The sequence below is a fragment of the Limanda limanda genome, chromosome 6 (assembly GCF_963576545.1).
Source record: "Limanda limanda chromosome 6, fLimLim1.1, whole genome shotgun sequence".
In the NCBI taxonomy this organism is placed as follows: domain Eukaryota; kingdom Metazoa; phylum Chordata; class Actinopteri; order Pleuronectiformes; family Pleuronectidae; genus Limanda; species Limanda limanda.
Genome location: NC_083641.1, coordinates 4,074,634 through 4,097,787, shown reverse-complemented (window position 1 = coordinate 4,097,787; position 23,154 = coordinate 4,074,634). Strand labels below are relative to the sequence as shown.

At 39.8% G+C, this 23,154-nt stretch overlaps 3 protein-coding genes across 4 annotated transcripts; 1 reads left to right on the top strand and 2 right to left on the bottom strand.

Moving 5' to 3' along the window:
• The first annotated feature begins 24 nt into the window (after nucleotides 1–24).
• LOC133003793 (T-cell surface glycoprotein CD3 epsilon chain-like) lies at nucleotides 25–5,075 on the top strand. Its single transcript, XM_061073606.1, has 5 exons — nucleotides 25–235; nucleotides 587–784; nucleotides 873–1,016; nucleotides 1,604–1,656; nucleotides 4,286–5,075. Exons 1-5 carry the CDS (start codon nucleotides 142–144, stop codon nucleotides 4,343–4,345), a joined length of 549 nt encoding a protein of 182 aa, XP_060929589.1. The 5' UTR covers nucleotides 25–141; the 3' UTR covers nucleotides 4,346–5,075.
• Nucleotides 5,076–8,764: 3,689 nt separating this feature from the next.
• Nucleotides 8,765–13,400, bottom strand: LOC133002881 (T-cell surface glycoprotein CD3 gamma chain-like). Of its 2 annotated transcripts, none has more exons than XM_061072471.1 (6): nucleotides 13,322–13,400; nucleotides 13,039–13,127; nucleotides 12,519–12,719; nucleotides 12,128–12,265; nucleotides 9,330–9,391; nucleotides 8,765–9,175 (listed from the first exon to the last, which is right to left on the bottom strand). In XM_061072471.1, the coding sequence occupies exons 2-6, from the start codon at nucleotides 13,091–13,093 to the stop codon at nucleotides 9,113–9,115; spliced, it is 519 nt and encodes a 172-aa protein (XP_060928454.1). In that variant the 5' UTR covers nucleotides 13,094–13,127; nucleotides 13,322–13,400; the 3' UTR covers nucleotides 8,765–9,112. The 2 variants fall into 2 exon arrangements, with proteins under 2 accessions (XP_060928454.1, XP_060928452.1); XM_061072469.1 differs by having other exon boundaries at nucleotides 13,039–13,124.
• Nucleotides 13,401–18,164: 4,764 nt separating this feature from the next.
• On the bottom strand, nucleotides 18,165–22,431 carry LOC133002880 (transmembrane protein 25). The gene is made up of 8 exons (XM_061072468.1): nucleotides 22,353–22,431; nucleotides 21,124–21,468; nucleotides 20,742–21,032; nucleotides 20,428–20,559; nucleotides 20,300–20,333; nucleotides 19,189–19,298; nucleotides 18,348–18,437; nucleotides 18,165–18,238 (listed from the first exon to the last, which is right to left on the bottom strand). Exons 1-8 carry the CDS (start codon nucleotides 22,429–22,431, stop codon nucleotides 18,165–18,167), a joined length of 1,155 nt encoding a protein of 384 aa, XP_060928451.1.
• Between the last annotated feature and the right edge of the window lie 723 nt (nucleotides 22,432–23,154).

Genomic DNA, 23,154 nt, shown 5'->3' with positions numbered 1-23,154 from the left:
GAGAGAGAGGGTGAGAGAGAAGGTCGTCTGTGTTACGGAGCAGGCAGTTTGATGTTTGTATCTTGTAGAAGACACTTTGTCGTATCTGTTTTTAAACAATATTAACTAATAGAAACTAAGAACAAAGTCAGGGGTCGTCTGATGAAAATCCACAGCATGGGTGTCCGGGCAGTCATCGCCATGGCGCTCCTCCTGTCCGTAGCTGGCAGTGAGGACAAGACTCCTGAAGGTTCAGGTGAGATTTTGTAATGTTTTACAAAAATTATGTTTGAGAGTTACAAGTGTCCACTTTTTAAAGTAGTATTGTATTGTGTATTGGAGTATAGGAAGGCATGTAGAGGCATTTGCTTCAGCATTACATTATTCACTGAATATATAATTTACAGTTGCTGTACAATATGTGATGATGACTGAATAAATGTAACAATCAAAAAGAGATTTCAGATGTACATAAGAGAGGTTTAGTCTTGGACATCCACCTGATGCCGCTTAAAAGTAACGTTGAGTAAGGATGTTGATTACGTGATGAAATGAAGCTGAAACTCAACATCCTGCCATGTGTTTTTCTTTTTATGTCTTTTTTCAGTAACATTCAACGGGGAAAAATTCACCATGACCTTTCGAATGAGTGGGAAATGGTACAGAAGGAATGCAGAAGTGGGTGAAGCTGTTAACAAGTTGGAACTCAGTTACACCAGTGATTCCAAGGGCTTATACAAATGTGAATACAAGGAGTCAGACACAGATGAAGCTAAAGCATATTATTTCTACGTGAAAGGAAAGGGTGAGTAAAGGGTATTTTCAGGTCTCATCTGAGTCAGGTGTCCTTTTCTGAGCAAACACTTTAGCAACTGCTGTTCTTTGTTCCCTAGCGTGCGCAAATTGCATCGAGCTTGAGGCAACTAATCTAGGCTTGGCCATCACTGTGGACATGGCTGGGACGATAATACTGATGATGATCATCTATAAGTGCACGAAGAAGAAAAGCTCAGCTGGATCTACACACGCCTCAAAAGGTAAATCTTTTCACTGTTTGTGTGCTGGACGTTGTTTCCAGAGCTTTTGAACAACAGTCAATGGTGCAGAGTGAGTTTAGAAAACATTGTGTTCATCCTACCTAGTTTATCTGCGATGAAAATCTTATTGGCAATTTTTTTCATAAAATGTAACTGAATTTGCTTTATTACTGTTCACGTGTATGGTTTATAAACAAGTTTGAGTGATTTACTGAACTGCTGTTATTTTTCATACATTGCATATCGGCAATTTCAGATGTCTGTTCAGCAATTAGCACAATATTTAGAGTCAGTTCACTGATGTCATTTGGACTGAGGCACATGTAATGCACGTTTTCTTGATGCATGCAGATTTTTAGGTGAGCTTTTGCAGCTAATGCAGCCTTTTGAAATTCTAATTCAGGTATTGAAAATAATATCTGATTCTGAAGAGTGCTGACTCGTCACAAAGATTAGATTTTTGCTCCAGGGACATTTTTCACTGATGTAATAAAAGCTGACAACTTGTCTGCATGCACCATGAAGCACGAAGCATCATTTGAAGTAAATCTGTACTTGGTCACAATATTGTTGTATTTGCCTTGTAGCACCAGCTCGTGCAGGAGGCCGTGCTCCACCGGTCCCATCTCCTGACTATGAGGTAGGTGTTGTATTCGTCCATTGTCCATTCATTTCTTGATGACCTCAATGAAAGAGTAGTGCCAGGCAAGAAAAGGGGTCAGAAAACCACTCCACAGAGGGGTAGTTTCTCTCAAGAACGTTTGTGACCCCGGCCACATGATCAGATGTCCATATACAAAACAATTAAAGGTGGATGCCTGGACATCTCATCTGATGCAGGGATGAGATTCTTTCTCAGGTGTACTGAAGAGAAGACATAAGTTTGGATATACAATGCTGTGAAAAAGTATTTGCCCCCTTTCAGATTTTTTGCATATTTGTCCTGCCTTAATGATTCAGATCATCAAACAAATTGTAATATTAGACAAAGATATCCAAAGCAAATACAAAATGCAGTTTTTAAATGATGATTTAATTTATTAAGGGGGGAAAAAGCTATCCAAACCTACCTGGCCCTATTTGAAAAACTAATTGCCCGCTAAACCTAATAACTGGTTGTGCGGTGCCCCAACTGCAATCAAGAGTTTGCGATAATTGACAATGAGGCTTTCACATCGCTGTGGAGGAATTTTGGCCCAGTATTCTTTGCACAATTGTTTTAATCCAGCCACATTGGATGGTTTTCGAGCATAAACGGCTTGTTTAAGGTCACGCCACAGCATCTCAATCGGATTTAAGTCCGGACTTTGACTAGGCCACTCCAAAACCTTCATTTTGGGGTTTTTTAGCCATTCAGAGGTGGGTATGCTGGTGTGTTTCGGATCATTGTCCTGCTGCATAACCCAAGTGCGCTTGGGCTCGAGGTCACGAACTGATGGCCAGACATTCTCCTTCAGGATTTTCTGGTAGAGAGCAGGATTCATGGTTCCATCAATTATGGCAAGTCGTCCAGGTCCTGCAAAGCAGCCTCAGACTATCAACACTACCACCACCATGTTTGACTGTTGGTATGATGTTGTTTTTATGAAATACTGAGTTAGTTTTATGCCAGATGAAACGGGACCCAACCCTTCCAAAAAGTTCAACTTTTTTTGATCAGTGCACAGAATATTTGCCCAAAAGTCTTGATGTTTTTTGGCAAATGTGAGACGAGCCTTTGTGTTGTTTTGGGTCAGCAGTGGCTTTCGCCTTGGAACTCTGCCATGGATGTTATTTTTGCCCAGTGTCTTTCTTATTGTTGAATCATGAAAAATGACCTCAACTGAGGCAAGTGAGGCCGGCAGTTCTTTAGATGTTGTTCTGGGGTCTTTTATGACCTCCTGGATGAATCGTCGATGCGCTCTTGGAGTAATTTTGGTAGGCCGGCCACTCCTGGGAAAGTTAACCACTGTTCCAAGTCTTCTCCATTATTGGATAATGGCTCTCACCGTGGTTTCGCTGAAGTCCCAAAGCCTTAGAAATGGCTTTGTAACCCTTTCCAGACTGATACATGTCAATTACTTGTTTCTCATCTGTTCTTGAATTTCTTTAGATGTGCATGATGTGTTGCTTTTTGAGATTGTTTAGCCTACTTCACTTTGTCAGACAGGTTCTATTTAAGTTATTTCTTGATTCAACAGGTCTTGTAGTAATCAGGCCTGGGTGTGGCTCGTGAAATTGAACTCAGCTTTCCCAAAAATGTGGTTAATCAAATTCATTCATGATTTATCAAGAGGGGGTAATTACTTTTTCACATAGGGCCAGGTAGGTTTGGATAGCTTTTTTCCCTTAATAAATGCAATCATCATTTAAAACCTGCATTTTGCATTTACTCGGGTTATCTTTGTCTAATATTAAAATTTGTTTGATGTTCTGAAACATTTAAGTGTGACAAAAATGCAAAAAAATAAGAAACCTAGAAGGGGGCAAATACTTTTTCACAGCACTGAACCTAAGAACTTGTTACTAAATGCCGAAGCAAGGGTCAACTAGCACAGTTTTTATTTCAGTATCTGGAGCCATACTATACATATACTATACTGTTACAGCCTCCCAAAGGTGATGAAAAAAGCACAATTCTAAAAGGCATTTCATTCACAGCCTTTTGAATGTGAGATGAACTGCTGTGTGCAGCTGCATGATGGTAAAGAGCAACTAAACAGATCTGAAAAAGTGAACTCAGCATAGAAATGTGGGTTTGCGTTTATGTCGGCTATTCATTTGTTTAAGGCAGTCCCAGCTGACGTTGGGTTCAGCTCCAGAATTATAGTTAAGTACTCTTCATTGTAAATAAAACTGCTTCATTTTCAAAATGGATAAAGTGAAAATCACTGAACATCTTCCTACTGACAAGGTTCATTTGGATTATCGACAAGTTCCCTTACTCTCTTATGGAAAAGTCTGATTATGATTTAGGGGGAGCGATGGCTCAGGAGGAAGAGCGGGTTGTCCATGGGCATCATACTAAACCCCAAGTTGCCCCTGAGTCCTGTGTGTATGACGGAGAGAGCGCTGCACATACATGCACTGTGTGGATGTGTGTGTGAATGGGTGTATGGCTGTGAAGCTCTTTGACTGGCCATCCAGACAAGAAGAGCTCTATGTAAACACAGACCATTTACCAATAATATGGTGTATTGCTTTCTAACCATCTTAAACAAACACCTATCCCTGAGTAGTGCTTATATGACTGTGATCCACCTAACCCTGTTTACGTTGTGTTCTGGCAGGCACTGAACCCGAACACTCGCAACGAGGACCCCTACTCTAGTGTGAGCAGGACGGGATAAAGTCACATGACCTGGCTGCACCAGGACATTGGTTAAAAGGCTCCACAGACAAAAGTATTAACAGCATGCTCCCATGGTCCGAATTTGCGCAGAGGTGACTGGAATTTAGTTTGTGGTGTTCTCAGTATTTACAAATTATACTGAAAACGACTTTCCTCTCCAGAATTCATCCCTATGGAATCCATCACAAGTGTGTGTAGATTCAGAGGAATACACATTGCTTTTGTATGTTGCTGTAGATTAGTCATTTACAACCTGGAGGCACTTCAGCACCTCAGTTTATTTGAAAATGTATATAATAATTGTAATTATGTTAATGAAGGAAAAGAACACAAATGCCATAGGATTACAAAATTGGTGCAGTGCTAATCTCCAATGTGTTTATTGTAACAATAACCAAAGAGTTTTCTCCTGGATCAGCTGTAATTCCTTGACACAGAGTTCATGGAAACAAGTACGCAGAATGCCTAGAAAAAGATCAGAACAAGAACAGTACGAATGGCTACAAATTCTATTGTGTCATGACTGACCTTTAAAAGGCACTGGAAAATAAGACAAGCATCTCTATGATCACTGTATCTACTGGTTTTCGTTTGCTCTTTAGTGAAACGGAACACTTCCATTAAACCCTCACATCTATAGCTACTGAAGGAGAGTGGACAGTGAAAGGGTAGTTAAATAGTTCATTCGTTTTTAATGACACAAATAAATTTTACTTTTGGGTCAGAACTATATAAAAAGCATTTATAAAGAAGAAAGAAAAAAGTAAATTTATATATATGTATATATTTATATATTAAAAGGTTATACATCATCAACACTGAATAATAATTCATTTTAGAAAACGTACTGGTGCTCTAATGTTGCAAGCATATAATTGGGTCTGGACTTTCTCCAGAGGTTTCCTTTCACACATGAACAACACAGTGGAAGACTCTCTACACAGTTGCGTTCACAAAAGCAACAAGTCCTGGAAAGGGGGGGGGGGGTGCAGCGGGCAGAGGCAGGACGTCACGTATTAATTCCGCTGTGGAGATCGAGTGTTTTTGTTTACAACACATCCACACTGGCATGGACCTCATCACCAAAAACTCTCTAGACGTCTTCGTCGATGTATTCTACGTGTGTGGCTCCGCTTTTTCATCCTGAAATATTTTGTAAATTTCTGCATCTGTCGCGTGTTAACCTCATTAACTCACCCGCTCGATCTCCTGCTGTGCATCAGCTCCTCCGGATTTCCTTCCTAAAAAGACTGCAGGAAGTCTGAAGGCTCTCACTCTGACATTTGTGTTCACACACAACCTCTATGGAGAATGTCCTAAGGACTCCCTTAGTTCAGAGCATGTCTGAAAGCAGCTTAACATAACTAAGGTGCTTTAAACCATGTTTAACCACAAAGAGTAAACTCAGTTTAGTGGAGTATGTGTCCAGGTTACGGGTCAGTCTTCCCATTTCCACTCACAGGCGCATGAGCCCATCTAAAAAGGCGGTGTGTGATATGTCAGATAAAAAAAGCTTGAGAACCAGCGCTGTCAACTAATTTGGAAGAAATATTTGAAAGCAGTGAGCAACACAGGTTTACCTTCATGTCTGTTGTATATCTGTGTGTAGCCAGAAATCTCTTTCCTGCTCTTTAATATCCACTCACTCCTCTGTACAGTCCTGCAATCCAATACAACTGTTCTGCCATTAATCTGTTGTAATGATGCCATTCATTTTCAGGTGTTGTAAAGTATATATATTTTTGAGTGTACTGACCCTTTAATATAAAAAGTTTACAGAGGGTACTGTAACAATCCTTACTTTTCATTTTGAATAAAGAGATATAGATGTGTTTCCAGTATATGTAGTTGTCCGTTTATTAAGTGCACCTCACCAAACCCATACAGTCTCAATACCACAGCACCACAACACAGGTTACAGTGTTGGCTTCTGGTTGTAACTTTATGTTGAAAACGTGATGGTCATTTCGCAGAGTGCAGTTTGTGGTGATGTCAAGCTGTATTGCATTACACAGAAAGAGGTTTCTGTTATTTTTAAGTTTTCACCTTGTTTTTTGGTTGATTTTTATGTTTCTCAGTCTTTTTAAGCATGATTACACAACTGCTGGACGGATTAATATGAAACCTGCATGTCGGAGGGATGAGGTTTGGGTCCCAATGAAGGTTGATGTCGATGCGGATCAGGGGCGGATCCAGGAATTTTTTTAACTCTCTTTCAAATTATTGGACAGGGCATTTTCACTGATTTCTCTGAGGATAATGGATCAATCTAAGACAGATTGATTTATGCCAAAGAGACTATTGGGCCTTGAGATCTACGGAATGCCTTTATAGTTATTATTTATTTTAGTGCAGCGCCTTTTCATAACCTGGCTGTTCGAAATTAGGCTGTTTTCTTGGCTGTGTTGATGCTCTGGAGACCTCCTCAAACAGTTCTACAATATACTGTCACTTTTTATTGTTTGTGTGCTGGACGTTGTGTACAGAGCTTTTTATAAACAGTCTATGGTGCAGAGTGAAGTTAGAAAACGTTCTTATCCTACCTGGTTTAGCTGCAGTGAAGATTTTATAGTAATCTTTTAAAAAACAATACTGTGCATGATTAACTTGACTGGTGTTCATGCGTTGCACATCAGCTATTTCAGAAGTTTGTTAAGCAACCAACACAATCTACAGCCCCAACTTTTCTGAATGAGAGCTCTATAATCTTTTTTTGAAATTAGTTTGTAGATTATTATGTCCACCAAGACTAAATATCACAGAAACACCTCTCTGTATATCACAGAATACAGTTTACGTATTCCAAAATAGTCAAAATTGTTTTATCGTAAATTCTGACTTGTTCACTCTGTATAAACAGCAGTCAATTGTATGTATACATTTAATGTGAAATGCAATTGAAACAAGATGTGTCTCTACTAAATAAACCAGTCCACATTGTTCACATTCTCCTCTGCGCTCATGGTTGGAAACAGTACTGAGATGCATTTATAGATAGTATGCAGTAAATGAAGCAGCCTAAAGCCACAGCTCATATCCGCAGCACACCAGAAAGCACACAATCATCATCTGTATGCATCTTCATCAGCGTGTTTGTGTGAGTGACATTCTGTCGTTGCACACGTCTGTGAAACATTTCACAATGTATATACACATGTTTCATAACGTAAGAAAGAGTGGAAATGTTTTGTCACAATTTGGCCTCCTGTTTGTGTCTCTGTGTGTGTGTGTGTGTGTGTGTGTGTGTGTGTGTGTTTTCCCCTGAGCACAGCTGCACTGATGGAAATGACAATGGGAAAGATTTTGTCACATAATATTAATTTTTCTTCTGCAGACTGACGGTGATAACTTACACTGAGTTTCAGCTCAGACGTGCTGGGTTTAGTGGAAACACTGCAGTTACTTGCTCAGTTATCTTCATCGGCTGTGTGATTGTGCGACAGAGAAACAAAGAGGTATAGGGGGATGTGGTGGGGGTGGTGGGGGGTGTAAGGTGTGATCTTCTCTCTGACAGTCTTTAGTCAAACAGCTCCCACACACAGACCTACATCTGCCTGACGAGTGTGTGCGGTCACGAACATGAGTGTGTGTGTGTGTGTGTGTGTGTGTGTGTGTGTGTGTGTGTGGGTTGATCAGGGTCGTGGTTTTTTTTGTCTTAGCTCCGGATCTTTCTTCTCCTTCTCAGCTTCGGCAGAAAACAGTTTGTAACAGCAGGGTTGTGAAGTCAAAAACTAACTTAAGTCACTTTCTCAGATCCTCCATTGCCTTCTTCTTTATTTCTTTCTAAATTAATAACCTTTCTTTAGCCTCTCCTGATGCGCCTTGCTGTGTAATTATTTCTATTACTTCTCTCTCCGTCACTCTCTATACCTTTATCTACTTGTATCTTTGGTGCAACGGACTAAAATAGACGTGTGAAAGACCCTCCCACTGAGCAAATAATTGTTGCGGCAGTGGCTCGTTGTGGTCCAAGTTTTCAGATTAGATCAAGACTACAAGTGCAGTGATGTGAAAATGCCATCATAAAAAAAGATTGGAGCGTTTAAGTGTCAAGTGTAAAAGAACGCATTGTGCAGATGAATGGCCTCACAAAATAACTTTCATTCTTGTTTCTCAAATCTTTTCTTTGTGTGAAATAATCTGTCTGACCATGTGAGAGGTTTATAGTGAACATTTATCTTAAGCTATATTAACTATCTATACACCCGATAAAAAAAATTCACAGACACGTGATATGCGGTCTGTGGTAGACATTAAAAGTCAAGAATTTAAAGACCAGTGGTTTAATGTTTAACAATGTTTAGTTTTTTTCTCTGAACTAGTAACTAGTAACTCAAGTATGAGTTGAAGTATTAGCAGCGTAAGTACCTCCATGTTAAAAAACAGACCGTGAGAAAATGTACTTAACAACAGTAGCTGCAGGCGTCATCGGACAAGACAAGCTTTTTTTTATTGCAAAGTTTCAGTAAAACAGGTACATTTTTTAAGGTTTGTTGTGATGTTGCTGTTGTAGCAGCCCCATATATGAAGAGAGAACATGGTCAATTAAGGAAAATAACACATGGTCCAAAATACTGCTATAATAAAAATGATGATGGCTGCTACTGAACTTGACATGCGACAAGCTCATCAAACAAGCACAGTGAAAATAAACACAATTTTCTTTAAAAGAGTATCATAAAGAGCAAATTAGGTCAGGGTTGAGCGACAATACATCACATGCAACACATTAAAAAGCGTACTGTGGACGGGGGGGTCCATCTCTCTATCTAGCGTTGCCGATAACATCATACTCGTCCTTCCGAGCACCATTTTTGAATCTCAGACGCTGAAGGAGAAGGGATAGAATATATTAATTAAGAGAATGATAATATATATATATTATAATTATAAAATAAAATTAATCAAAACATATTCTCCATTCATTTAATTTAAATGAGATTATCACATATGGCAGCGGAAAGGTCGTCCCATCATCTTACCTGGTACGGGTCGTTTGGGGCTCTGCTGCTGCGCGTCTCAGCTGGAGGCTGACGATCCGAAGCTGAGGACAGATAAACTGATGATTACACTGATACTATTTTCTTCAGGAGTATTAATATTTGTATTCTGATGACTATTAAGATTGGATTATCAATTTTTCATAATGAGACCATTTTATTTAAGTTGTTAATTTGGATGATATATACATATAGTGTATGTGGTAAGGGAAAATGTTTTACTTTCGCACAATAATTAATGAACTAGTTCATAAAGAACCGGAACACTGAACACTGAAACTAAAATATGTACGTAGTCACAGGACCGGCTGGTTAGCAAAGGAAAGATTGGAACATTATATATTATCTAACTGACACTTTTATCTAAAGCGACTTCCAAGTGCAAGTTCTAAGTGCATCTAACCATAAGTGTACAAACCTAAAAAAGTAAGAATCATGTGAATACAAAGCAAAACTACAAAGTGACACATTTTTAGTGAAACAGCTATTTTTGTCAAATCTTTTTTAGATTGCTCTGCTCTGAATATGGTTATATTTATATAAACAGATTTTTTTCAATGTAGTGCATTTGTAGAAACTGACACTTAATTATATAACACAGCAATAAAAATCAACATAATAATAATAACAACATAAAAAACACACAAAGTTTGACACAACAGCATTTCACAAAACACGTCAACATTTCAGATTATGGAAAAAGTGAGACATTGCTTTTTGTTTCCAGACAAAAAAACTCAATTTCCCGACAACAGCTCAATGTCATTTCCTGTTTCTATTGTTCACTTTTCTTAGCAGCGTCCTTGCAGGAGTTTGAATGGATGGAAGAGGAGATGGAAATGATCAGCAGATCTAGGATTCTTTATTTACTTCGCTGTTTGCAGTGTTTCCCACAGAATTAATTCAAACTATAGCAAGTACACACTGAAAATGTGGTGAATGAATAAAACTTTATGGATGATAGCATGAGAGCACAGCAAATAGGGCTGCTCACAGCTTTACAATGCAGCAGTGGAGCACATCAAGTTACAGATCTCAAATTTTATTATGAGTGTAAATGTTTTGGCTCATTTTGAAAACTGTGGTAGGAAAATTAGAATATGGGCCACCACAGTATAGATGAGTAATGAGAAACATTGCTTTGACATAGCGAGATAGAGCATTAGCCTTGGCACGGGTAGGAGCTGTAAGGGCACCCAACTTGTTCTCAATATGTCTGTTAAATGACTCATCAAGGCAAAGTTATTTCATTAAAGACACAATCCCACAGGATTGGCCAGTTATCCATCTCAGTTAGGCTGCTTCTGTAAAGCCAACCACTGCCCCAGAGGGTCAACAGCCACCTAACAGCCAAACAACCAGGGGCAATTCCTAAAGAACCTTTATTTTCTAAGCTTTTTTGAAGTTCACAATGTGCTTGAACAAGGAACAGTTTTCAAAATATATTTAAAGATGTGTGACTGTGCTCAAATACAGAGCTGACAGTAAACAAAGAATGACTTAAATATGATAGCATTGAATCAGGGATTGTGCACAGAGGTAGGACAGAGGATTGGCCCATCTGTGTAAATCCTGTTGGCATCTGATAATGGCGGTGGACCACGATTGACATGGCAGCTGATGGTGGATCCTGATGGTGCTAGTGGACAATGACTGTGGACTATAGTGGTATCAGATCTTGATGGTGGATCAAGATCTTGCTGGTTGCTGACCATGGACTATGATTACAACAAGACTGCTTGATATATAATATTTCTCCTCAGATACTCAACCATTACTGACAATAATCCATCAATTCATCGACCTTCCATTATGTTACAAAGTGTTTATTCTAATTAATGCTGCTAAAACCTTTATCTTTCTGATTTTCTACTTTACACGTGACAACTATTGCACTTCTGTCCGTCCTGGGAGAGGGATCCCTCACATGTGGCTCTCTCTGAGGTTTCTACCTTCTTTTTACACGTTTTTTTTTCTTGTTGGGGGTTAAAGGCAGAGGATATCGCACCATGTTAAAGCCCTATGAGACAAATTGAGATTTGTGAATATGGGCTTTACAAATACAATTTGATTGATTGATTGATTGATAAATTGTGGCCCTTTTATGGCTCCTAATTCCGAAAAAACTGCCAATGGAAATAACCAATCACCTACCAAAGTGAACACATCAACTGAATGAACTCTGACTTTGAACACAAATCTGAAATGTTGTGATTATCAGTATTATGTTGTGTTTTGACCCTCAGAGTTACTGTAGAAAGTAGTTCCTTGTACTTATTATACAGTGGGCTTAGACAAAACTAGTTGGTATGATTTTAGAATGTTCAGAGATAGATAGATAGATAGATAGATAGATAGATAGATAGATAGATAGATAGATAGATAGATAGATAGATAGATAGATAGATAGATAGATAGATAGATAGATAGATAGATAGATAGATAGATAGATAGATAGATAGATAGATAGATAGATAGATAGATAGATAGATAGATAGATAGATAGATAGATAGATAGATAGATAGATAGATAGATAGATAGATAGATAGATAGATAGATAGATAGATAGATAGATAGATAGATAGATAGATAGATAGATAGATAGATAGATAGATAGATAGATAGATAGATAGATAGATAGATAGATAGATAGATAGATAGATAGATAGATAGATAGATAGATAGATAGATAGATAGATAGATAGATAGATAGATAGATAGATAGATAGATAGATAGATAGATAGATAGATAGATAAATAGATAGGTGGATGGATATACCTTTCTTGTTAGAGCTGACTGGACCAGCCTGAGACGCGACAAGGTAGACAGCCACTCCTAACACGATTGTTGCCACTGCATCTCCAATAGCGATGCCGGCTATGGAAACAGGGTCCAGCTCGATGCAGGTGTCACAGGCTTGACACACACACACACACACACACACACACACACACACACACACACACACACACACACACACACACACACACACACACATACACACATATGAAAAGTAGGATCAATGTTAAGAAGTGCTGTACTCATGCTGTAAACATTATCACAGTGTGAAGACAAGTAATAAATAAAACATGCATTGCACATTAAACCCATGATAATGCACAACAACATGAGTTCTTTCATAACAACAAGATACTTGTTTGGAACTTACTCCGAAATTTCACAAAGATTTTGGCGACTGAATCGTTCGATCCCCTTTTGATGCAATGGTACTCTCCTGTCTGCTCATCTTGGTAGGGCAGAAGCTGAGATACGTTATAGGTTTTTTCGAAAGAGACATTTTCGCCCTTGCAAGTCAGTTTAATCCCTTCTAAAGTTGTACTAACTGCAATATGGTCAACTGCTGCTGTGTCTGTGTAGAAAACAAAACATTAAACACATTAAGCCTCTGCTCCTTACTGAACGGCTTCGTAAAAAATTCTCTGCAGGCAAACTTTCATTAAGTCAAATGTAAACATGATTTCACTCAGGTCGTCCCTATTGCATAACACCATTTATATGTCCAAGCTGTTAAAAAGCGTTTACTTTAATGAAGCTGATCCACAATCCGCAGCCATTCAAATAATTAAAGGTGTTATTTTTATATAAATTAAATTACAATTAATATAGATGTTTGAAGACTGTTATAATTTCATCTAATTGAAAAACATTAGTTATGACAGAGGCCTTACCTGGCAGTGTCCAAAGCAGCAGCAAACACACAGGCACAAATGATTTAAATTTCATCGTGTGTGTGCTCTCCTCTTTCTTTTGAGTTCTGCTGATGACAGGTGGAGATATTTCAGATAGCGGTAAGTAAAAGCGAGGATACGACAGAAAACAGGAAGGCGCCATTTTCTGGTCCCGGTCGACCATTTTATTAACTTACTGCGTAACAAAGTTGATCATAAAAGACAAACACAATATGATAATACAATATGATCGAAGCAGGACATTTTAAACAAAAGTACAGACCTCAAGATAAGAAGACCTGCCTTGTTTCGGCTCTCAAAGCGTTCAGTGTCTTTTGTGTCAGTGTGTGTTTGTGTGTGTGAGTGAGTGAGTGAGAGGGAAGTGAGTGTGATTGGTGGATTTTCCGTCTCTGTTGAGCTCTACATCTGGAGGATGGTGTCAGTGTGACTTGTAGCAAATGACACCACATGTTGATGTTGTGAGACACTGGTGGAATATAGTTGAATTGACTTATCTAATTGTTCGTCACTTCATTTTTCTTTTTGATACTTTTGTTTAATTATTTTGTTACTTACATACTTTTACTGACGTAGCATTCACTGTGCTTTTTACAGGACTTTTACTTCAAATGAAAATAGATAATTCAATACAGAGATCAGAATATTCCTCCAAATCTTAGGATATACTGTAATTAGAATGGAAGTAAACCAGGAATGTAATATATACATTTGCAGCAGGAAAACAACAGAAAATTGTTCACTCTCTGTTCACCAACCAGGGCCTTATGTTCATGGTCGGGAGATTCATGGAAATAAATGCAATCAAGAAACTGGAATTGTTTCACTGTGACACTGTTATTTTTGTCAAAGCGGTTTTCACATTTCTTTAAAAAAGAGACAGGAAGCAATCTGTAAACAACAGAACATCTTCATTACCTCCGTTAAGTTGAAAAGCCTTGTTTCACCCATGTCTCTTACCTTGGCAAGGAGGTAATGTCTTTATCTGCCTTTGTTAGTTAGCAGGATATGCAGCTACTGGATGCATTACCCTGAAACCTGAGGGAAGGAAGTGGTATGGTTTAGGGAAGATCTAATAAAAATGTAGGTGCAAGTTTTTTTTGATCCAGGATTTCTTTCTCCACTTTGTTTAACATTGAGAGATAAGGCCTCTTGAAAATGTTGCATTGATCTGAGAATAATTCCTGAATATTGATGAAAATAATCAGGCTAGGGGATTGATATTTATGTGTGCAATTTTATGCTGATCCAAATTAAAATCTGAATCTGGTGAATTTAAATGTAGTTTCATGAGGAGACTGTTGGGCCTCGTGGAGGTAAACGCTCTACTTGGCTCTATTTATTCTAATTTGTTGTTATAATTTAAAGTGTGGATAATAAATAGTGATTAGTACACAACCCAGAATGTTTTTTTAGTTAGTTAGTTTTTGAGTTAAAATCTTTACAGACACAGCATGTATGCATAGATACACATCTTAGACCAAAGACAATAAATGATCACAGTTTCCCCAGGAAATAATGCAAGGATCTGGATGAGACAAAATATAGGCATATTTATGGGACTGATATTTGTGTGTGAAATTTGGTGTAGTTTGATTGAATTTAAAGGCTGTCGGGCCTGGGCGGAGGGATGCAACCTACTAGGTGATATTCTAGTTTGTTTAAACTGTATGTCAGCAGGTTTCCAAAAAGTACTGAACCTAGTTACACCAAACTTTGAGGAGGGGTGGTCCCCGGGTACTTTCTCAAGAAATAATGTAATGACATCTGACATATTTACAATTGTTACAATTATCTGCTCTTTTTTAGACACTCTATGGAAATACCAGCTTCATATTAGCAGAAATGACTCATCAGTGTGTTAACGCTGGCTGCTGCTTGCTGTCGACTTGCTGTGGGAGACACAGGAATCAGCTCCCTGCGGTAAAACAGGGACATGAGCACAAGTGGGTGTGTTCAGATAAACATTTGAATTCCCTGCATGATGTAAATGTTTGTCCCACTGTCTGTGACAGACGACATTCCCTGTTAGGCGCTGAAGAAGCAGCAGAGACAGAGAACATTGCTCCAGCAACACCACAACTCTGTTTCCTGTTTGAAGAGAAGCCACAACAACCCAGAGTCAACACCTGGTGCACACACACAAACACACACACAGACACATATAAACAGAAAACTCTTCTTACACCTGCTACTGAATGCACAACACTTTCACCATCACTCAACACACTTTCAAACACGAATCAACCTCTCAGCTTGACTTGTTTCCACCTAGTAATTCGTCTTATACTGCCCCCTGGTGAGCACCCATAAAACCACAGCAAGTCCAGGATGTACTTCATACAGTTTCAACTCTTTATTGGATGTCCTTTATTATACACATATACAAATGCATACAAATATACAATGCTCGACATGTAACATGTCCATGTACAAATACATACTCTATTATTATGTTCCACCTTAAATAGGTTCAATTGGTCAGATTGTATAATTCACATACAGTACATTACTTTGGACATTCTGGTGTTAGCATAGAACATTTAATGCATTCAAATAATGCAACAGGGAGAACGACACTATGAGTATGTGGTTACAGGGGGACATCATAGCAGTCCCATAATATGAGCCTTTGTTATGTCCAGATCACACTCAGCATCGTTGAGACAGACAGAGCAGCAGTGTAAATACCCGAGGGAGGAAAAGCATCAACAGAGATCTGTGCTACGAAGCGAGTTCAACATACCATGGATATCGAGATACTGCTGAACTGAACCTAACAATCACAGCCAGGCTAAGTTTTCACATGAAGCTGGTTATCAACTCATTAAGTCAACCCAGGGATTCCTCATCAAGATCTTAGCCCTTTCACATGAAAGGGATGGGGTTTACTGCCTATGACCATTCACTGACATGGTGCCAAACCCATTTCACCCCTTGGCCCTTCTCCCTCCCCCTTGTTTGTGAGGATCATCTTGCCCCTTAAAACGGAGATGCGAGAGGTAGTGGTTGAAATCTTCCCCTAGGAACTGGGAAATAAGCTGTGTGAGGGGAATGTAACATTTTGATCATGCACAATGTAATCATGTACATTCCCCTTTGATTGATCATGATTGAATCTTATACAATGTAACCTTGATCATGCTGTAACCTGTACAACTGAATGAATCTTGGCCTGATGGCCTAAACTAAGGCATTGTTGCCTTGATGTCATCAGAAGATCGACCTTTGGCTTGTAAACAACCTCCGACAGGGGAGGAAGGAGCCAAATGTATAAAGAGAAAGAACAGCTTCCGATCGGTGTGCATATCACAAACCAACCCATGCTCTGAGCATTAAAGTGTGACAATACTGTAAGAGAATTGTGTCTCGCTCCTCGTTGTCAGAGGGGGAATTGCAGAATTACCACAACAGCTGTTAAGCAGAAGCGACAAAAGATTTTGCCGGTGATGTCGTTACAATAGCATTGTTCAGATCTTAAATAAGCCAATGCTATTGTTTGCAGCTTCTAAACTGACAAACCTATAATATCCAAATAACATCATTACAAATTGAAACGCTATAAACCTAATTTATTACAATAATTATAATAATTAATTATTATTAATGGAGAAATTGCTACATTTCTGGGTCTCTCTCCTAGCTTGCCAGTGATTCCCAAGGCATTCTGGGAAATTATCATAGCCCTCAGTTAGGAGTGTGGGTCAGAAAAATCTGTTTCGAGGGCTATACTGAAATAAAACTTACACCCTACACCTTTGTCCCAACAAAATTTGGGACAGGAATCAAATTGGATCAAACTGTTATATTAAAAAATATGAGGAGACCTAACACAAATTTTCCACGACCAAGATATAATAACACGTGGGAACGAGATGAAGAACTCTGGGCCAGGAGATATGAATCTGTTCTTTACTAACAAGACCTGGGAAACTGAAGTGAAGAAGCCTCTTGATGAGAGATGAAACGTTTCTCATAATCATGTGATGTAGCCTCTATAATGAGCTTTAGTTTCACACACACTATCAGCACTGACTCTGGGGACACACTGTGGTGGAAACGTTATTTCTAGTCAATATACACATACGGACCTATTTTCGTAACTGTGTGCATGTGTCACTGTGGTGACAGGATGTGCTTCTGGAAACATGGAGAGATGTACTGGGTGTGTTAGCTGCAGAGAGATAGAGGAGTGGGAGGGAGTGGCGCCTTCACAAGGTAAATCTGTTGTAAATCAAGGTAAGTATCTATCCCCCTTCCAAATAAATAAACCTACATCTAAAAAGATGTACCTAACTAGATCGAGTTTTTCCGCCGCAAACACACCATGTACATCAAAATTCGTATTGGATATGTTCAGCTTCAGCTTTTGACAAGGTTTATCATTCCCTCTGATGAGGTTCTTTATCTTTCATAATGATATTCATTAGAGTAGCTGAAAATATGTTGTGGGTCTCTGAAACCTCCAAGACTCTAACGCTCCACACCCAGCTACACGGGATTCTCTAAGAAAGCTGATGTCATGTTTCAAAGGAACTGATTGGTCAGTGGGCAGAGCTTTTATACTGCTTGATCTCTTATCTGCAACTTAACCTGCTAACCAGGTAAACTGTTCAACATAAGTTATCATGGGGATTTCCCCCGATAAGAAGTAAACAAGCTTCCTAGGACCAGAAACCCCAAATCTACTCCCAAGTTACTCCGATAAGCTCAAATCCGGCTTCGTAGTACAGACCTCAGGTTTGTTTAGTGGACGTGAAATTCAACAAGTCTGAGTCTGAGAAAGAGACAGAGTGTGTTGAGATAATATGTGGCTCGGAAACATGTAAGAGCTCAACAACAACATGGTCTGAGGGTCCTGGTCGTTCCTGTCCAGCTCAAAGGGGACTGATGAGTGTTTGAATGACTGACTGGCAGTTTCCTCTTGGACAACTGCATCTGTTGGAAGGAGTTATGCATGCATGTACTGACTGGCTCTTTGTGTGTGTATGTGTGTGTGTGTGTGTGTGTGTGTGTGTGTGTGTGTGTGTGATGTGTGTGTGTGTGATGCGTGTGTGTGTGTGTGTGTGTGTGTGCATGCGTACGTGCGTGCATGTGTGTGAGGTAAGTCAGAGCCAGACCTCCTCGCTGCTCGTGCTGTTGACCTTATAGATGTAGCCCACCATTGGATATCTGGCAAAACCTGAGAATAATCAGGGAAAATAATTCAGAACGAACACGTCACGGAAAAATGCTGCCATTACACCACAATGAGGCTAAAGTATAAATAATAAAAAGTGTAGTTCTCTGACCTCTGGCGGCGTAGGCTAAAGACAGATCTTCCTCCTCCTCTTCCTCTTTCTTCTTTTCTCCCACACTGTTTTGCTGGGCAGCCTCTCGGGCTTCGAGGAGAAATGCAGGAAAGATGGAGGAGATGGTAAATGATAAGTTAACGATGAGTTAGAAGGGATAGTTTACCTTTATTTCTATAATTTCTATTTCTTTGTTAGATTATGCGATTGATACCACTCTCTTGTATCCTTCCTCACCTTATTGTGAGGAAGGATACAGTGCATGGTCCTTTTCAGAGTGAGGCTGTTGCCATCACTGAATCTCAAAGCGGTCGTATTTGTTTTTTGGTGTTAAAGTCACCTTCACATGCATCAGTCACAGACGAGAACACTTCCAGGCTCTCTATAAATCTGTCATATTTTTGCTTATGAAGAAACCAATACGTGAAGCTGATTAAGATGCTGTCCTTCAAAGAATCTTCCTATGAGTTCATGTCTTCCTGTCAAAATAAGCAAATCATATGACCTTTTAAATAAAATGTGTCTGTGTTTGTTTGTTACTTAGCGGGATTGCACAAAAACTTCTCAACCGGTTTACATGAAACCTGGAGTTTGTATTAGAAGACTCTGAGTTCCTTTTATTTTTTTAAATAATTCTATCACTATAGCATTATTCTGTGTCCAAGAGATAAACAGCAACTAGAGTGTAGGTCTATGTCAGTGTGTATTTGTGTGTCATCACGGAAAAATGTGACCTAGGAAACAGCTACTGTTGCGGGTAGTTTGTTTGTGGACAGATTTTCTAAATGCTATATCGTCACAAATGTTTAATATGAAGAATCGTAGAGTAGGGACCTCTCACCCTTTCTCAAAGTGCTGAGGTCGTTGAGCTGCATGTTTGAAGGCAGAGACATGTTCTCTCTCGGGATGAAGGTCTTATCGCCCTTCTCTGCTTTCAGGTTAGCAGAGATACTGTGCAAGAAGCATGGATTAGAACTGGATTGGCCTTCAGGATGCACAAAAAGTATTTATAAGAGCAAAAAAAATGCTTTCATCAGACTTTCCCTTCTGTGCTGAGGTTATAACTATCTGATTGAAATATGGGGTCAGATAGTGGTGTGTGATACTCTGTCAGTGTGGTGTAGATGAAAGGAAGTTGGTGGTGAGAATAAAAGGAATACTCAATCTACAATTTTATTATTGCTATATATTGAAGGCGTTTTTTATTCTCTACAAGTGACATGTAGATGTGATTATCTGTGTTGCTATATGTGTGAGGCATTCAGCGACCATGACTGAATCCATGTTAAATATCCCTTGTACGTTTGAATGTCTTCTGCACAGTAGAGGAGACATTTTGGAGACATGAACTTGTGCACTTTCTTGCTGAGAGCCAGTTATCTTAGCTTGCCATGAAGGAAACAAGGGGAGCAGCTTGTCTGGCTCAGTCGGGCCTTGTGCAGTCACTCCTTCTGGTTGTCTGGTTATCTCACAGTGAAGATATTACTCATTGTTAGCTTTGTATTCCTTGGTCAGAATCAGCCAACTTAAAACCCTTCACTAAAATAAGCTATTCCATTGCTGGAGGTAGCAATTTAACCTGCATTTAAAGTTTTAGTGCCACTCCCGATCTAAACTTGCCTGTTTGGAATGGGCTGTTTGTTAGGCCTGTGGTGATACTGGTTGCAGCTTTCTTTCTGAAACTGTAAAAGTGACCCGCAGTAATTTAGCTGAATCCAGTAAAGACCTGCTGCTGGACTCAGTCCACAAAACAATCACACTACATCACTGTTGCTTCACAAAGAGCTTCTCATGTCTTTATCCCTATTCAGCTTAACGCAGTAAGCAGAACCCTGAACTGGAGAATCAGCTGTAGTTGTTAGCATCGTGCCCTGGCTGACTGGAATTCAATCTTTCCTGTCGGGCTGCTTTACGATGTGATCTAATGACAGAAGTCTGATTACTTTGTTTACCTTTTCTTGGTCATCAGAATCTCCACTGGCGCGTCTGTAACACAACACAAGGAGATGCATTATATCCTGCTGAATGAATATCATGAGCTACAATTTTTACACTGCACAGACACAAACTGCCATCTCACCAATAGACTTGCTTTTGTTTTTTTGCATGAGGCAGAGAACGATTAGACTGAGGATGAGGAGGGCCATGAAAGCCATGGCTCCCCCAGTCACTATTCCCAGCATGGGCACCTCCACACGAGACTGCAGGAACTCTGGAGAGAGATGGAGAGAGAGTACAAGGAATGATTCCAGGGAGCTATGCTAATTCATTGTCTTAGAAGATTAGTACCACTTTCATATTTGTGCAGTTAATATGAAGCTGCAGCCATGAGATGGTTAGCCCACCGAAAGAGTGGCCTTATTGGTTCCCTCTTTGCCTTTCACCATCACTGACCTGCTAGTGTGAGGTTGTTCTGCACCGCTCCGACACTGTTGCTTGCGTTCAGTGATAAATTCCCTGATAGGCTACTGAGTGTCACCTTCAGCGTGTGATTGGTCAGCCAAGGGTAGCTTCGCGAGTCCAGGATGAAGAAGTCGGAGGTGTTGGCCACCAGATGGCCAGACTGGTCAATGAAGGTGATGGTGGCAGGCGGGTTGGACCGTACCAAGGCAAAGAGGATCAGGGAGAGGCCGGGGTCTGAGGTTTCAGTGTAGTGGGCGTTCATCTTGAGGATCTCTGGCTGAACTGGGGAACAGAGGAGAGGAAGGAATCAGCAGTTTATTCATCACATCAACAGAAATGAGCTGGGTCCTGTTATTATCCTGAAACTTTTTACACTGGACGTTGAGTGTGACTGTGGCATTGTAGCTCTCTCCTGTCCGGGGGTTCGATGCTACACACACCAGCTCCCTGTCCCACTTTCTGGCCTGCAGAGAGAAGGTGCTGTTGTGATGGGTTCCTGGTCTCATGAGCACTGAATCTTCCTGTGATGTCATCACCAGGCTTCCATGGTTGGGTGACAGCGTTCCCTGTTGCTCCCCATTCAGGTACCAAGTCAGCAAAGGTGGAGCATGAGGATCCCAGCCGTCCGCTTGGCAGTTAAACCGATGTGTCCTGTTCTCCTGCAGTGTCACGGCTGCCCGGTGCCATCCATCAATTTTTGGGGCGGGCTCAATCGCACCTGTGGGTGTGTAATGTCGGATTGTTAGGGCATCGAGGGTGTAAATTAAAACATTTTAAAATGATCTACCCTGACAGTAAAGCACAAATCAATGTGTCTTTATGTGTGACTTTATAGCCTATGTGAAGCATTTCAACACATATATTTTAACTAAGCCGATTAACTTAGCTTAGCACAAAAACCTAAGGTCTAAGGTCACAATTAAAACTACTGGTACCTATAAATTTCAAGAATCAAAATATTATCTTTCTTTTATCTGAGCAAAAACCAAAGTGTAAAATCAACAATTTGTGCTGCAATACATTCAATATAATTAGCTATTTTCACCACCTGCAAAAACACATTATATTATACATGTAAACAAATGAACTGTATTGAGTTCAATGGAGAACTCTAGAGGTGCTGCTTTGTGACTGTACAACAGGGCCAAGCAGCAGTCTTTATGCTAAGCTAAGCTTACCAGCTGCTTGCAGGAGCATTATATTTGTCGCACAAGCATGAGAGTGGTATCAATCAAATTTGTGTTCAAATCCCAGCTTGGCCAGGGTCTGTGTGCAGTTTGCATTTTCTCTCTGTTTCCTCCTGTTTCGGAAATTAACCTTATCAAACTAAAATGATAACAACTCTTAGTTGTTATCATTCTACACTCTAAGTTAATGTTTATCTTTCTATCCATTAACCTTTAATCAAAATATTTTTTAGACCATCTGGTAAATCACAGTCCAAGCTACACCTATTTAGACTGTTTTGTCTTAAATTGGATGAAGCAACTGTCATGTTTTTGACTATTATTGTTGAAATAGTTGTAGTGTAATAACCTCAACATCCCTTGAATAGAAAAGAACACAAGCTGTATAATAGATTACACTTCCTGTGTACCTCACCTGTCCAGGATAAGGCCAAAGTGTGAAGGAACACGACAGCAGAGCCTGAGGCCCACCTCCTCAGACACACACACTCCATACTGGCCCAGCGGAGCACCGCGTACACACTCCCACAACTACCTGCTGGAAGAAGAAACCACATAATGTGAACAACAGCAATGATAACATTTGTTTGAACATTCACTTCACCAAATCCACAGCCAGTTACCCATGGAGATAATTAGGGTTTAGACCCCTGAGGTTGTTCAATGTCTGCTTTGGTGTCATCATCTCAATACAGGGTGAAGGGAGAGGGATTTAATTTATGATGCATAAAGTCTCGCAAATATAATGCTGGTTGGTGTGAGCTTTTACCAGACCTGTTCAGCTTGCTCCTTCACTCAGTTTGAGACTAGGATCTCAGGGCTAGATTAGCACTAATAAGCATAATGCACCAGAACCTTTGATCTTACAGTCAACTAATAGAGCGTAACAGTGACCATCCACTTTTAGAACAACTCTGGTTCCAGAAGTAGGTTTATTTATTTTCATTTCTAGTCCATAATCTATTTATCTCCATTGACGGAGTTTAGCCCCTGGAGCCAGGATGACCAGCTACAAGATTAATCAAGACCATAAACCTTCGATTTGGAACAAAAATGACTATGTAATAATGTTATAATAACAGAATGACAAAGGTACACGATTGTGTGCATAATTATCTTAAAAATGATGGACCCACACATCCCACAAACAATTGCAAGCTCACAAGCTGGCCCTAGCGCTACGCTCCAGTACATGACTCACTCACTGTGGTCAACAC